This window comes from Chrysochloris asiatica, unplaced genomic scaffold (genome assembly GCF_000296735.1).
Source record: "Chrysochloris asiatica unplaced genomic scaffold, ChrAsi1.0 scaffold00262, whole genome shotgun sequence".
Taxonomy (NCBI): domain Eukaryota; kingdom Metazoa; phylum Chordata; class Mammalia; order Afrosoricida; family Chrysochloridae; genus Chrysochloris; species Chrysochloris asiatica.
Window position 1 is genome coordinate 1,131,975 of NW_006408780.1, and position 16,794 is coordinate 1,148,768.

General features: G+C 44.5%; 1 protein-coding gene across 2 annotated transcripts in view; it reads right to left on the reverse strand.

Annotated features, from left to right (window-relative positions):
• The window catches only part of WHSC1 (Wolf-Hirschhorn syndrome candidate 1), a 70,314-nt gene that overhangs the window by 30,352 nt on the left and 23,168 nt on the right, over positions 1 to 16,794 (reverse strand). For both annotated transcript variants that reach the window (XM_006874102.1, XM_006874103.1), the window contains exons 3-5: positions 11,724 to 11,890; positions 10,773 to 11,255; positions 1,139 to 1,283 (exon numbers count right to left, since the gene is read on the reverse strand). In XM_006874102.1, the coding sequence (XP_006874164.1) occupies positions 1,139 to 1,283; positions 10,773 to 11,255; positions 11,724 to 11,890 (795 nt within the window). The remainder of the gene's footprint in view (positions 1 to 1,138; positions 1,284 to 10,772; positions 11,256 to 11,723; positions 11,891 to 16,794) is intronic.

The window sequence follows — 16,794 nt, forward strand, 5'->3', positions numbered from 1 at the left end:
CTAACCAGGTCCTCAAGGCAGTCCAGGACAAAATGGGGGCACACAAAACCAAACTCTCAAGGGTCAGTGGAATCTGGCTTCAGGAAGAGCCGACTGACTCACTTTTCTACATTGAGTGCATTGATGGAGGCGCAGATGGACATCTGCCCGGTAAAGGAAACCCACAGGTACCTCCCTATTCTAAGTCACAGTATTTGCAACAAACGCTGAGCAAACTGGACAAAGGTCATCATTCATATAGTTAAGACTTGGATATGGAGACCCTATCAAGTCCTGAAGTCGAGATGGAAATGTCTGTGAAAAAACCCAAAAGGTTAAAGCGTGCATGAGCAGTGCCCATGAAAGGCAAGCAAAGCTGGTCTAGGAACCTGCGCTAGCTACACAGGGAGGTAGCTCCCAGGGACAGCCGGATCTCAGGCTTCTGCTAAGGCAACACTCACTGTAGGTGTGGCCTCTCTCACAGACGTTGCTGGACTTTCAATTCATACCCACATATGACACACTCATTGATGCTAAAAACATCCATCTGCCAAAACAAGCGGGCACAAATCCACAGAGGTCCCCTATCTGCCAGTTGTTAGACATTTTCTCCAATCTCACAATAACATCAGATTCAAGGCTGTCCAGATTCAAGGTCAGTCCACAGTCACCCCCAACTCCAAGACCTCTCAGTCAAAGGGTCAGAAGACACACCCCACCCAGACTCAACACCCTGTGTCCATGGAGATGCATTCCTGGAGAGGCTACCACCCAGTCTTAGCAAAATGCACACTGTGCTGTGGGGAGCAGAACACAGGCCTGATGTCTGACCCAACCAGGCCACATGAGATGAGTCTGGGGTCCTAGTCACTACCTTGGTTCACTTCCTTTTTCTGTTGTCCCTCACACAAGCCCCTGGGCCCCAACAGCAAGTGTGCCTGCTCCACACAGGCTGACAGAGGCTCCACAGGGCGACACTCGGGGGACAATGCAACCAGCAGAGGTTGCTTTATTAGCACCACACCCACTCTGGTTGCTGGCACCGGCACCACAGGTCAGCGTTGGTGAGATGGCCACTGGTGCCTGACTGCGGCACTCAGTCTGCTAACAGTACCCAAGCACACCTTAGGAGAAGGCACTAGAACAGCGTTGCCATTACCAGAGTCTTCTTCAGATGGGGGACAGGTCACCAGGGCAAACTTGGTATTATAGCGTGCTTTCTGTTTTTCATTGAGCATGTCCCACTGTGAGCCAAGGAGCTCTTCGATCTCCTCGCTGGACGCATCTGGATGCTCAGAGACAACCTGCAGACACACATGAGAGTATGGTCAGAAGCAGAACACGGCAAACTGGGTCTGGGTTCTCCTCAGCATTTAATCCAATGCATGGCTCTCTTGCTCTTAACACCTCTAGTTCCCCAATCACCACGGAGCTAGCTCTCTCGTACAGGTTGAAACAATGTTGAAAGTGGGAGACCACCATCCAGCTGTGTGGATGTAAACACAGGCAACCATCAATGGCCAGGCAGAGAGACAATCCATTCCACCATCACGACATCATCGCAGCCACCCTTGAAAAGCAAGGCGTGACCAGGGACACCCCCTGAGCACTCTACCCTGACCTTTCAGGTCTTCAATCTAGATGGAGACAAAGGTAGGATAACAAGGAGCACTTCCCACCTGGTCAGAGCCCAGGCCAGCTCAGAGACAACGGAGAGATCCTGGCAGTGCAGCAACAGGCCAGGGTGCCATCATCAGCACCCTGGGAACCGGCTCCACCACAGCCCAACGGTCTGACCAGTGCTTCTCTTCCATGGCTGCAGAGCAGCTAGAACGACTGGGGTTTCAAAAATAGAGTGCTTAGGTCTCACCCCAACCACTCACATCAAATGGGTCCCGAACCCGTGTTTGAGAAGTTTTCCAGTTGGTTCTAAGTGCACCCACCACCATTTGGGGATGAGGGAGGCAACAGGGGCCAGCAGCCACATCCAGCAATACCAGCCCACCCCTGTTCCTGCATGGCCCCAAAGCTCAAGAGACTGACTGGCTTCTACATTTTCAAACGGTTAAAAGAACCCAAAAGTAGAATAATTATCTCATGACTGGTAAAAATTACATGTATAGGAAATTCAAACATCAGTGTTCAGGAATGAGACTTCACAGGAAGGCCACCATGAATTCACTCGTCTGTGTCTTGCTGATGGTGGCTTGAGTGCTAGCTACCGCAAGCAGAGTTGGTAGCTGTGACAGAGACCACATTACCCACAGAGTCCAAGTACTATCCCTGGTCCCTTCAGAATATGTCTTCCAACTGAGGGCACCCATCAACATACTCTGGAACCAGACCGAGCGTTTGAGTCCAGCCTTCTCCACTGACAAGCTTTGTGAACAGGGTCTCTTCGCTGCTCTGTGAAATTCATCTGGTGGTCACAAGGATTCACGGAGAGAACATGGCTTGGTTAGGCCTTGACATAAACCTACTCCCAACAAGGACAGCATGGAACCACTTTTTGCAGCCGCCCTCTGCCTGGAACGCAGGCACCATGCCCAATGCCCTCAGAAGCCCCCAGCTTTTCTGCCAATGTGCCTCAGGCAGCAAGGACCCCTTTGCAAGCCTCAGTCTGGCTCCCCATGGCACTAGATGTTCTCCCCAGTGTCCCTACACCAGAGGCACTGTTCCCACCCCATACATACCTGCTCCCTCTGGGCCGAGGGGGAAGCTGTCACTGCCAGCCCTCCCCAATCCTACTGTAGAGATTTCCATCACAGACTTCCATCCCAAGAAGGACTCTGTGCACTTGCCTCTTGGAAGCTGCTCACTAGTGGACTGACCACTGTCCTTGCTACCTGCCTCTGTCCCAGTGCCTGCCAGCTTGGGACACATCGGAGTAGCAGCACAACTGCTTCTTTCAGCCAATCCTGAGTCCTTGCAGTCACCATCTCCTGGCACCTAACCCCCTATGGAAATGCTCAGCCTCCCCCTCAACATTCTGCTCTCTGGTCTTCCAAGCCCAGCTCCAACCACTGATTTCTGATCTACCCACTCCCAACACCCACCCTAAATCTTGCTCCTTCGACTTGAGAGGTCAAGCCCTACTGCCCCTTGGGCAGAATTCAACTGCAAAGTAATAGCTCTGAAGTCTTGAATTACCCAGCATGGATTCCCTCTCGAATTTTTCCCTCCCCTCACAACTCTTCACCCAAACTGGGATAGCTTGTTCTCGCAGTAGGTTCTGCCAATGGTTTCTCCTTCACCAGGTCTCAACTGAGGAGCTACTTTCATTTCTTCATCTGCCCAACAAGGAGTTAGGGGCCACTCTGTGCCAGACTGCTGTTTACGAACCAGGATGGTGAGATTTCATCTCTCAGACTTCGGACATGATATCAGGAGGGACCACTCCCTGCTTGGTAAAGTAGAGGGAGGGTCAGCGTAAAAGAGTGGGAAGGATGCCATGTGCGTTAACCTAACATAACCGTGCCACTCATGTGCTTGCTGAGTCAGAACCCACTCGACGGCACTAAACCACAGCAACAACTGTGCTAAATAAAAGGAACCCTGGTGACACACAGTGGGCTAAGTACAAGGTTGGTGGTTCACGCCCACCAGCTGCTCAGCAGGAGAAAGCTGAGGCAGTCTGCTTCTATCAACACTGAGAGCCTAGGAACCCCGATGGAGCCCCGTTCTACTCTGATGGCAGTGGGCTGGATGGGTTGTTCTGGGAACTGAAACTCAAAATCTATCAGCTCCAGAACAGAAGCCCCCACACGGTGAGCACATTCGGGTGGAGTATAGAAATATTCACACATAAGACCTCCACTCTGATGTTTACATTGTGGTCAGTTCAAAGTCAACAACAGTTGTGCAGATGGGCTCTAGGGAGAAATGCAGTGGACTGCGTGTTTCCACGAGGGCCTTGGGACAGCAGCGCCTACCACCCACATGCACACGCACCCATGCACACACTGGGTCCTGGTATCCCATGTAGGTGCCAGCCTTCAGGGCATGAGTCCAGGGGCTGGCAGTCTCTGGAATGACCAGTTTCTGTTTATTCTTGGTTCATGACTTAAAACTAGAGGGGACAACTGAGGTCAATGTGGGTCCCAAGAAGCAAAAAAGGTGATCTTTGGACAGTGGTCTGAGTTTTCAGGAACTCACTTTTCCACACCAGAATGCGGAAAGGAGAAGCTGCCCACTATGTGGCTGGTGCTACTTCAAGAGTCTGAGGGTGTAGCAACTACCCAACATTGGGGTACACCTGGATGAAGGTGGCACATGACACAGAAGACCGAGAGACCTAGTGCCCAGGAAATAACTGCACTGCTGAGTGCTTTGGTCCTGGTTTTAGGCCCAGCAATGACCAAGAGCCAGCACTCCCGGGGGGGGATAGGGGGGTCTCCAAGTGACCCCCTAAATAAATAATGGTTCTGTTGCACATTTCAAACTTTCATCTAGCTGATATGCTATCCATAGCCTCCAGCTACTTGCTTCACTCTCCGAGTTGGCTGTACCGCGTCACAGTTTACACTGTGGAACACCGTGGCACGCGTTCATCTCTATGGGAGGAGTTCCTCCAGGCAGACACCTAGGAAGCGCATACTCCACTGGGCCCAGCTCTTGCTGGCTGGGCAGCTTGAGAGCATGGCCCCTCCACTCAGACCCTGGTGTCACTCAAGTTTTCATGGTGTGTGACTGTTTGATCTAAGAAGTCCTGTAATGGTCCGTGGGCCCAGTGTCGTCTCTGGTCCTGCAGGTCTCTGCTCAGCTCACCCTGCACAAATGGCACTGTTCCAAAAAAACACAACTTCACATCTAGTCAGGTAAACCCTGATGTCGTGCCATCCATGCTAGTTGGCAATTTTAGCAACCTAAGTTTATCAAGTCCAAAGAAACTCCTGCTTGGGATTTTTACTGGAATTATCCAGACATTATAGATGAAGGTAAGAGGAATTGACAGAACACTGGGTCTGGCTGGTGTAGCACTGTGGCAGATGGCACTGGACCATAAGGTCAGTTTGAATCACAAGGTCGGTGATTCCAACTCACCAGCTGCTTCTAGACTTGACAGCACTTAACTTTATTGACCCAAAAGGAGTGCTGGTGTGGCACTGTAGGATAAGCTCTGGACTACTAACCACAAGGTTGGTGGTTCAAACCCACCAGCTGCTCCTTGGAAGTCCTATACAGGGTTGCTATGAATTGGAACTGACTTGACGACATTTAACAACAATTTAATCCTAAACCCAATCCACTGTCATCAAGTTGATTCTGATTTATAGCAACCTTCCAGGACAGAGCAGAACTGCCTCCCAAGGTCTCTGAGAGTACCGGACGGAGCCTAAGCAGTATTCACAGGAGCAGACTGTCTTTCCCGCATGGAGCTGCTGGAGGGTTCAAAGGGCTTAACCTGCAGCTAGCAGCCCAACACATAACCTCACTGCAACATGGGCTCCTAATGATTTGTTGTCGTTGTTGTTAAGTGCTACTAAAATATCAGAATTACCTTTCTCCAAAATTACACACAGATTTTGTTATAATCACTCCTTGTACCTTAACTTTCTGTTGCTATTACACAGTATCTTTTTAACCATTACAACTCCTCTCTGATGCTACTCCTGTATATCATCATAACAGACACCAACCTTGGTGAGCTCATTAATTCTGAAGGTTTTCTGTTAAGCTTGGGTTTTCTACATAGACAACCACTGTATAAATAATATACAGTTTTATTTCTTAATAATGAATGCTTTTTAAAAAAAAATAATAATAATATTGAATGCTTTTTTATTCTTTTCTCTCTTTCTAAAAATCTCACTGCAGCGGTCACTATTCGTGGTGACAAAAGGTATCCTGTTAGCTGCGAGTTTAGAGAGAATACTTCGAAAGACTCCCGGAGCAATAAGGAGGCACCGTTCTGTTCCTGATTTGCCAACTTTTTCTTGAAAAATAACAATTTTATCAACTGCTTTTTCTCCATTTAATCTGCTACTGTATGAGCCATGATCACAGACTGGCTAACATTCAACTACTGCCACATTCTGAGGAAAGACTGAGCAAAAACACGCCATCATCACAGGGAATTCCCACAGCACCACAACCACCACGCAGTCCCACTTCTGTCGGCATTCCTCCTGGCCCCTCTGGGCTGGGCTGTCAGCCACACATTCAAGGTGCTGGTGCAACAGGCGAGGACAAATTTGGAAAACAGACGCTTGCTTTTAGTGGTACTTTTAAGCACCATATGGACTGGAATTCCTGAATAGAAAACTCCCAAGACTACAGAAGCACTTAAGGAGCCCTGGTGGCATACAAGGTTACAGGTTGGGCTGTTAACTGCAAGGTCAGCTACTCTATGGGAGGAAGAGGAGGCTTCTTAGAGACTCACAGCTTTGGACATACTAGAAAGGGCCACCGCTGTGAGCCAGGGGGTTTATTTTTGTTGTTTACAGACCATTTACTTCAAGTACTAGTTAAATACCAAAACAATGGGGGTCTTGTCCCCTCAATTCAGCACAATGGAACCTTTACTATGTACATTCAATTGGGCATTTTATGAAAACTACTAAGAAAATAACTTGAAGTTTTTAGTACTATCCTTTGAAATTTTATGGTAATAAACCCTGAAATACTTAATGCTAGTAGATCTTGGTGGTGCTATCAGTGGGCTCTGACTCACAGGACCCTACATACAACAGAACAAAACCCCACCGGGTCCTGCACCATACTCACAATTGTTGTTGTGTGTGAGCTCACTGTTGGAGCAGTGCCAATAAATAAACATTCGATTATCTTAAATGAGTGTTATACATTGAATTACATCCTCCAAAAATATGTGCTGTAAATCTTAACCCCTACAGCTCTGACTAGAATCCTTTTTGACAACAGGTTTTATTTGCTGTACTAGTAAGCAGTAGTAGGGAAAGCTGTACCTGAAGTCAATCTCATTAGAGACATGAAAGAGCAGACCTAGCCAGCATTCAAGCACAGATGGGGGAAATAGGTGCCAAACCACATGAGATCTCCAAGGAACCAAAAACAGAAGCTGTAAAAAGACAAGGCCAGAGCCGACAGAGAGAAAGCCTTCCCTAGCAGCTGCTGTTGTTGTTGTTGGGTGCCATCCAGTCAGTTCCGAGTCATCGCAAACCTATGCACAATAAAATGAAACACTACCCAGTCCTGTAACATCCTCACAATCACTGTTACATTTGAGCCCACTGCTGCTGAAACTGTCCCAATCCCGCTCATTGGGGTCTTCCTCTTTTTCTCCAACCTCCACTTTACCAAGTATGATGTCCTTCTCCAAAGACTGGTCTCTCCTGATAATATGTCAGAAGTATGAGAGACGAAGTCTCATCATCCTTCTATGGAGAATTCTGGTTATACTTCTTCCAACATAGATTTGTTTGTTCTTCTGGCAGTCCATGGTACTTTTAATATTCTTCTCCAACATCAACTCAAATGTATCAATTCTACTACAGTCTTCCTTATTCACAGCCCAAATTTCATATGTATATGAGGCTACTGAAAATACCTTGGATCAGACGTCCCTTAGTCCTCAAACTGACATCTTTGCTCTTGAACACTTTAAAGAGGTCTTGTGCAGCAAATTTGCATAAAGCAATACGTCATTTGAGTTCTTGGTTGTTGCTTCCATGATTTTTGACAGTGGAGATCTAAGCAAAATGAAGTCTTTGACAACTTTAATCTTTTTATCCATTTATAATATGAAGTTATCTACTGGTCCAGAGGGATTTTTGTTTTCTTTACATTAAGGTACAATGCATACTTGAAGGCTGCAGTCTTTGATATTCATCAGTAAGTCCTCTTCACTTTCAGCAAGCAAGGTTGCATCATTTGCATATTGCAGGTTGTTAAAGAGTCTTCTTCCAATCCTTATACCACGATCTTCTTCATATACTCCATCTTCTCAGATTATTTTCTCAGCATACAGATTAATTATAGAAAAAGAATACAACCCTAGTGCACACCTTTGCTAATTTTAAACCATTCAGTTTCCACTTGTTCAATTTGAACATCTGCTCCTCATGAACACAATTCAATGCCGTGGAATAGACCCATTCTCCACAATGCTGTCCATAGCGCGTCATGTTCCGCATAGTCGAAAGCCTGTGCATAATCAATAAAGGCCAGGTAGACATCTTTCTGGTATTCTCTGCTTTCAGCCAAGATCCATCTGATATCCCTCATTCCACGTCCTCATCTGAATCCGGATGTAACCTCTGCAAGTTCCCTGTCAATGTATTGCTGCAAACCATTTTTAAATTATCTTTAATACAATTTTACTTGCATGTGATATTAATAATATTGTCTGATGATTCCGTATTCCACTGGGTCACCTGTCTTTGGAATGGGCACAAATATGCATTTCTTCCAGTCAGTTGGCCAAGTAGCTGTCTTCCAAAGTTCTTGGCATAGATGAGTAAGTGCCTCCAGTGCTGCATCAGTTTGTTGAAAGATTTCAATTTGTATTCCATCAATTCCCAGAATCTTGTTCTTTGCCAATGTCTTTATTGCACCTTCAACATCTTCCTTCAGTATCACTGGCTCTTGATCATGTGCTACCTCTTGAAATGGTTGAACATTGACCATTTCTTTTTGGTACAGTGACTCTATGCATTTCTTCTATCTTCTTTTAATGCTTCCTGCATCGTTCAATATTTTGGTCTGAGAATCCTTGAAAATTGCAAGTTAAGGCTTGAATTTTTTCTTGATGAGTTCCCTCATCTTGAGAAATGCTGAGTGTGTTCTTCCCTTTAGGTTTTCTAACTCCAATTCTATGCACATTACAATACTCAACTTTGTCTTCTCAAGCTGCCTTTTGGAATTTTCTGTTCAATTCTTTTACCTCTTCATGTCTTCCATTTACTTTGGCATCTCTATGCTGGAGGGCAAGTTTCAGAGTTTCTCTTGACTTTCATTTTAGTTTTTTTTTTCTTTCTTGCCTTCTTAATGACTTTTTACTTCTTTCCTCTATGATATTCTTGATTTCATGCCAGAACTCTTCTGGTCTTTAGTGTCTAATGCATCAAATCTGTTCTTGAGATGATGCCTAAATTCAGGTGGGATAGAGTTAAGGTTATATTTTGGATCTCATGAACTTGTCTTCATTTTCTCCACCTTCATCCTGAATTTGCACATGAGTAATTGACATGAACAACAATGAGCTGCGGTTCCACAGTCCGCCCTGACCTGGTTTTGGCTGATGATATGGAGCTTTTCCACGGTCTCTTTTCAAAGATGTAGTTAATCTTACTTCTCTGTATCTCATCTGATGAGGTCCATGTGTATAATCATCTTTCATATTGTTTAAAAATGTATTTGTAACGAAAAAGTCATTGGTCTTGCAAAATTCCATCATGCAATCTCCAGCATCACTTCCATCACCAAGCCATATTTTCCAACCTCTGATCCTTCCTCTTGTTTCTAACCTTTGCATTCCAATTGCCAGTAATTATCAATACAACTTGATGATGTTTGAATAATTTCAGACTGAAGAAGTTGGTAGAATTCTTTAATTTCGTCATCGTTGGCTTTAGTGTTTGGTTCATATATTTGAATAAATGATATTAACTGGTCTTCCTTGTAGGAATATACATTTTTATCACAGACAGCATTGCACTTCAAGATACATCTTGAAACGTTTTGATGGATGATGGATATGACACTATTTGTCTTTAATCTGTCAATCCCAGCATAGTATATACCATGTGACTGTCAGATTCAAATGGCCAATACCAGTCCATTTCAGCTCACTAATGCCTAGGCTTATCGATGTTTATGCATTCCATTTCAGTTTTGACAACTTCCAATATTCCTAGATTCATATTCCATGTTCCAATTATTAAGGGATACTTACAGCAGTTTCTCCTCATTTTAAGTTGTGACCCATCAGCAAATGAAGGTCCCTTAGGTTTTACTCCATTCACGTCATCATGGTCAACTCTGCTTTGAAGAGGTAGCTCTTCTCCAGTCATATTCTGAGTGCCTTCCAACCCGAGGAGCTCATCTTCCAGCACTATGCCTGACAATATTCTGGTACGCTTCATCATGTCTAAATATTCAATATTCGGGTGCTAAGTGACAGTGTTCCACTGCTATTCATAAGTTTTCAGGTGGCGTCCTGAATTTAGACTTCTATTCTCCTAAATGGTGAGAAAACACACATCTGTTTTTTGAAGCCACCCACCTATGTTTTTTCTGTTAGAGCAGCACCAGACAAGCAAGACGAGTGTTGTAGTTCCTGGATGGCTCAAATAGTTAAGCAGCCGTCTGCTAACCAGAAAGCAGTTCAAATACACACAGAGACACCTTATAAGAAAGGTCTGACTACATGCTTCCCAAACATTCACAGCCATCCTCTATGGAGCAGAGTCTACTCTGCATATGTGGGGCTAACCAGGAGTCACAGCAACTGCCTTGGTTTTGGGCTTTAAGATATCTGAAGCTTCCAAACAATAGACTGTGGAAAACACCAACTCAAGAGTCAGCAACTCTTCTTGTGGAGGACGGCCCACTGGGATCCATTTCCTGCTGCCCCAGTATCTTCTCACCCACACGATGAGGAACACTATAGTAACCCAGAGTGGAAAGGGCAAGTAGCTGCCCTCAACAGTCCAAATGGCTGATCCTCATCATACTTTCTTATTAGTTCTCAACTCAACACACTGCTTCCTCTGAGTCCTGCAGATAGTTCTGCACAGAAGAAATGTTTCTCAAATTCAGAAACTCCCTAGTATCAATTACACAATGATTCAGAATCCATCCTAATAACCTACCTCATCCCTGTGCTTCTGACAGAAGACCAAAAACTGGGACACGGCATCGCCCTTCCTGCTCCGTGGCATGCAGGCCGTGGCCTTCTTTCTCCCGGGGGGAGACCCTACTCCTCTTTTGGGGTCTGCCTCTGCCATCTTTTGAGGAGTAGTGTTAACTGTCCCACAATAGCTTTCCTGGCTGTCAGCAGAGCTTAGCAGTTTGGCTCTCCGCCGCCTCTTGACTGGAACGCCCTCCTCTTTCAAACACTCTAGGTGGTCAGCAGCTTCTTCACTGGCTCCTGAGAACTCGATTGCTTCTCCCAGGGCCTCCACAGCAACACCAGCCTCCCGAGCTACGCAAGGGTTAAGGTGAAGCTGGTCTCCCACATAGAGGAAGGTGAATTTGGCTTTCCGTTCATCTACTGACATGCCTGCAGCTTCTTTTGCTTGAACAATACCCATTTCCCATTGGGCCCGTAGTTTCCCTGAAATAGGCTTTAAGAGCTGAAAAGAAAAACATAAAGACATTAGAAATGTGGTCACACAACTAGAAAAGTTAACTAACTTTAAAGAAGGACATTTGTAGAATTTCAGGTAGGTTTAGAAATAAAAAACTGTAACAATTTACTCAAAAGGATCTAGACAGAATTCAGCCATTAGTTCTTTAAACTAGAAATCAATTCCAATTATACTAACAAATACACATACACACACACACAGAAAAGGAAAATAAACATTATAAAACCAATTATCTCTGGAAATCATCAAATGAGTAAGAGAGAATTATTGAGTCTCTTAGGAAACCTGTCATCTGTAACATAGCTCACTTGGGCAAAAGCAAACAATCACAAACAGAAATAGAAAGCCATTATAATATTTCAAGCAACTCTAAATTCAAAACATAATTATAAGTAAGTGATAAAACAAGTTTTCTGTCTACAAATTTTCCTTAATCTAAGGAATAGTCATCACCTTTATCTTCTCAGCTTTCGTTGGGGCCTGTTTGGCACTCTCCTGGCATAATTTTTCAAACTGTCCTTCTCCTTCAAAAGCTACCAGGCTCTTCTCAAATATCCAAGCTCTTTCTGGGGCATCCCCGAAGAACTGTACATGATACTGGCGTGCACTCTTTTTCTGACCTAGTTTTCAAAATAAAATGTTAGAACCCGTAAGTTCAAATCTGGGAAGAAATGAGGCAAAGCTATTCATGATTACTGAAATTAAGTCGGGAGCTGCTTTGAAGTTGATTAACTTGGTACTGCTTCAGTCTGGTAATCTTGAAACCAATCCTCCCCTTCTTATCCCTATATGCTCCATGCCAAAGATGGGAAACTCAGTGGACTCACAAGAAACTTTGGGACGGCTCAACACTGACAGGAGAAGACAGTGGATTCAACACAGCCCTCTAGGCACCTCTCCCTCCCGAGAGGGTCTTAAATAGACACCAATGAATCAAATGCCAGAGGACTTCAGCAAAAGAGACATTTCAACAGAAAGAGCTTCCAGGCATTGGGGGTGTGGTCCAGGAGTCAGCAGCCCTGGTTCCTGCCTCAGGCCCACCAGTGCCCAGCATTCACAGTGCTCAGTGTGACAGAGAATATGCAAGGACCACCCAGATGTCCACTGCTTTAACTGTTCAGCAAAGAGGAAGCAGCCACACAGACAATAGTGTGGCCAGTGAGGAACCTGAGAAGGGACACTCTCTCATCCTAAACCCTAGAAGGGGCTGACAGATTCCACTGAGGTTGTGTGGAGGTTGAAACCAGGGAAACCAATTGAAAAGTCCATACCAAGTGGGAAAAGGAAGAGGAAAGCGGAAGCCCGCCAGCAGAAAGTGAGCCACAGGAAACCAAAGGAAAAGCCTTCCTACTAAGATTTTTGGAGGTTCCAAACCAAGTGGCCAACTGTCAAGCGGACCCTCTAAAGTGAAGTCAGCCAGGTAACAAGGTCACAGGGGCTCAGGCAGCCAGGGGAACGTCCAGCATAAACTAGTGTTCCAAATCTAGAAAGGAACCACTGCCCTAGTGCCTCAGACACACAGTGTGGGAAACCCTAGCTTGTCCACGACCCTGAGATCTGAAGAACTAGGTGTTGTCCAACTACCACAACTAACTGCTTTGGAGGGGTCACATTAGAAGGTCCAGGAGAGAGAAGGAGAAAAATGTACACCAGGCTTACTGGTCAGACAGAGATTGGTAGAACCCAAAGACTATGACCCATGATCACCCTTCAGGTCTGGAACTGAACTCACCCTCATGGTTTAATTTTCAGCCAAATAATACGACTATAAAGGGACCAACACGAGAAGGCACATAGATCTTCGAAGCACCAACCATTTCCGATCCAGAGCAGCACTACCCCAAGGACCAAGTTCAGAAAACAAAGCAAGAGACAACACAGCAGGGAAGGGAAACAAGTGATATTATGTTGTGGGGATTACAACCAATGATATGAAACAAAATGTTAGGAAACGTAACCCACCACCCAATTCACACAGAAAAAGTTAAAAACTCTAGTTTACTACAAAACAAAAACAAGAGTTATTAGACAGTTTAAAGTATAATCATGAACATAAAATTCAACAGAGTATCTTGGAAGTTGCTGCTGTTAAGTTCTGTCAAATTGGTTACAACTCATAGTGACCCTGTATAGAGTTTCCAAGGAGCAGCAGGTGACCTTGTGCCACCAACCTCATGGTTCAAAACAACATGGCAGTCCAACGCATTAACCCACCACACCACAAATCCCCCAGAAAGAAGAAAAAGATTAGGATGAGAAACGGTTTTCTCCCATGAGAAATCTCTGACACCTGTGAACTGCTAGCTAAGCTCAGGCCTCTGTACAGAGGACTGGACCAGCTAAGCTGGCAGCACGAGACCAGGCCACACGAATGACTCCAACACTCCCTCCCTCTCTACCGCTCACCCAGCACCTGCACCTCATCATGAAATTTAAGCTCTTGGTGGCAAGAGACAGAGTCCACCAAAGTTGAGTGTGAGGGAGGATAGCATCCATTCTCATGAACTTGAGGCAGAATGGCCAAGAACTTAAAGAGCAATTGTGGGTGCTAGACGGACGGCAACACAGGGATACCTTCAAAAATCAAGAGAATTATTTTCACCATAAAATTCTACACTCAAGGGATCATTCCCACCCTCTCCATACACAGAGTAGACAGGGATGGGCAACTTGGACATTGGCTATCCAAAATGAGGGGACTACAAAGGCAAGAAGTGACTGGCTTACAAGCTTTCAAGAGGGAACCTAGATCCAGAGGGCATGGAGGAAGGCAGAATCTCCACTGAGAAGCATCCAATCCCAATCTGTCTAGGCGGGACTGATTGAAGGAAATGTGGCTAGGTCTCTTGTGATACAATTGTTACCAGGACTGATTGTGATGGTTGTAAATGCAAAAGTAGACATTTTGTGGCAAGGAGGGGAGTGATTAACTTTGCAGGCTAGGAGCGAAGGTCCCTGGAACCATGAAGAGAGAAGAGTGGAGAGCAGAACCCTACTCAGAGAGGCAGCGATCCCTGAGATGGAGGCAGAGATGATGACGTGGAGAGATGGAGCAGCTGGAGACTCAAGACCCAGGGAGGACGACGGGCTGTGTGCTGACGGCTGGGGGGGGGCCGGTGCGGGAAGCAGGCTTATAGGATGTACCCTTTCATTGACTGGTGATGCGTGGAGGGCATTGTAACCATGGCAATGAAACAATATACAACAGGATGAATGTAAAACTGATGTTCTCCCATGAAAATTGTCACATAATTCACAATAAAAACTTAAAAAAAAAAAAAAATTCTACACTCAGCCAAATCAAATGTGAAGGTAGAGAAGTAACAACCTCTGAACTGCAGGCTCAAAGTTACCTACTAACCTACTATGATTTTCTTAGAATACCAAAGATGAGCTCTAATAAAAAGAAATGTTCACCAAGGAAAAGCATGACATGGAATCACAGAACACACATCTTAAAGAGATTCCAAGATTACTGTTGTGCAAAAGGTTAAGAAGGGCAGAAATCTACACTGAGGTGGGGAAAAGGAAAGCTCTGGGGGTTCTTGGAATAGAATCCTGGTAGCACAGTGGATTACAAACTGGGCTAATAAACACAAGGTCAGTAGTTACAATCTGCCAGGTTCTCTTCGGGAGAAAGATGAGGCTTTCTGCTTCCATTCACAGCCTCGGAAACTCTGTACAGAGTAGTTATGGATTGGAACAGACTTGATGGCATACCACCACCAGGGTTGCTTTGAGTCAGAGCTGACTTGATAGCACTTAACAACAACAGGAGAGAAAAGATGAGAAAGAAGAACTCTCTTCTACACAGAAAGAAAATGTGGACGCTAAGGAAGGAGGGCTAAAAGATGTGACCCAAAGAGCAAAAAAGAGTCAGAATCAAACACCAGGTTTTTATTTGGTTTCCCAAATAGGAGACATTAATTAATAAGGATGAGTTCTGAGATGGAGCACTTGAGAAATAGTAAGGATAGCAAATAGCAAATCTGGTCATTAAAAAATAGAAAATTAGGTCATTAAAAAATAGAAAATCAGGTCATTAAAAAATAGAAAAGCAACAATTCACTCCAGGAAAAATAACAAACTATATAAGATTTAAAATTTTAAAAATGCAACCACAGAACATTTTGTAAACATTTATATCTGAAGTAGAAGAAACAGTAACTTTAAGTATCTGGGGAGAGCAGAGGATGAAGAGAAATAGAAAATAGTTCAAAAAATCACTCACTTTCCATAAGTAAACAGCGTGCTTCAATGATAAATCAAAAACTAGCAGGTAACCCAACTGTGAATGCGGTGGAGCATACAGTGCGGAAAATGAGTTTTAAAAACTAATTAAGGAAAAAATAAAAAAAAAAAGCTTCTTAGGTATTATCAAACATCTTAAGGCAATGAGCTGCTGAACCTGGGGGCTCAGGACCATAGTTTCAGGGGACACATGGTCAATTGGCATACCAGTCCACAAAGACAGTGTTCTACATTCTACTTTAATAAGTAGCATCTGGGCTCTTAAAAGCTCATGGGCCATTATTTAAGGTGAAACTATTGGTCTCTCCATGTGTGGAAAAAAGAAGAGTGATGGGAACTGAAGATGCCTGGAATCAATCAGTCCAGTGAACTAATGGACCATGTGAACATCAGTCTGCACAACTCTGAGACAGAAGAACTAGATGGTGCCCAACTACCATTAACAACTGATCTGAAAGGGATCCTATTAAAAGGTTCTGGATAGAGCGGGGGGAAATGGGGAACAAAAGTCAAAATTATAAAAAGACTGTGCTTACTGGTCAGAAAGAGACGAGGAAGCTCAGACTATGGCCCTTGACCACCCTTTAAAGTCTGGAAAGAAAATTACCCTCATGGCCCAATTTTCAGCCAAGCAGCAGATAGGTATATAGAGGAGATAACAACACTAGTAAGGTACGCTCACCATGGAATGATCAATTATTCAAAATCAAAAGAACAACATTTCCCTAAGAATAAAGTCGAGTAGGGATAGGAAGGTGGGCAAAATGAAAAAAAGGAATCACAGGGAGGAAGTTCAACTATTGTTGAAAGGACAAGACTGCAATCATTGAGATGAAACAAAGTGTATTATTTGTTAACTACAAAACTGATGATCCTGTCTATATACCTTCTACTCAGTTCACAATAAAAAGTTAAAAAAAAAAAACAGGAAGTTATGTATTAACATAGCCGACAAAGACAACATTCATTCTATATCCTACTTTGGTGAGCAGTCATCTAAGGTGCACTGTTTGTCTCTCCCAGTCCAGAGGAAAGGAGAGAGATAAAGGTTGAGAATGCTTGGAAACAATTAGCCCAATGAGCTAATGGATCACGTGAACATCAGGCTCCACAACCCCGAGACAGAAGAACTAGATGGTGCCCAGCTATTATTGCCAACTGGGTCAGCAAGGAATCATATTAAAAGGTCCTACCTACACCTATGAATGCAGTAGCTCAAAAAAGGAAACAAACTCCTGCTGCAAGAACTATTCTCACCCCCTCCACACAAAGG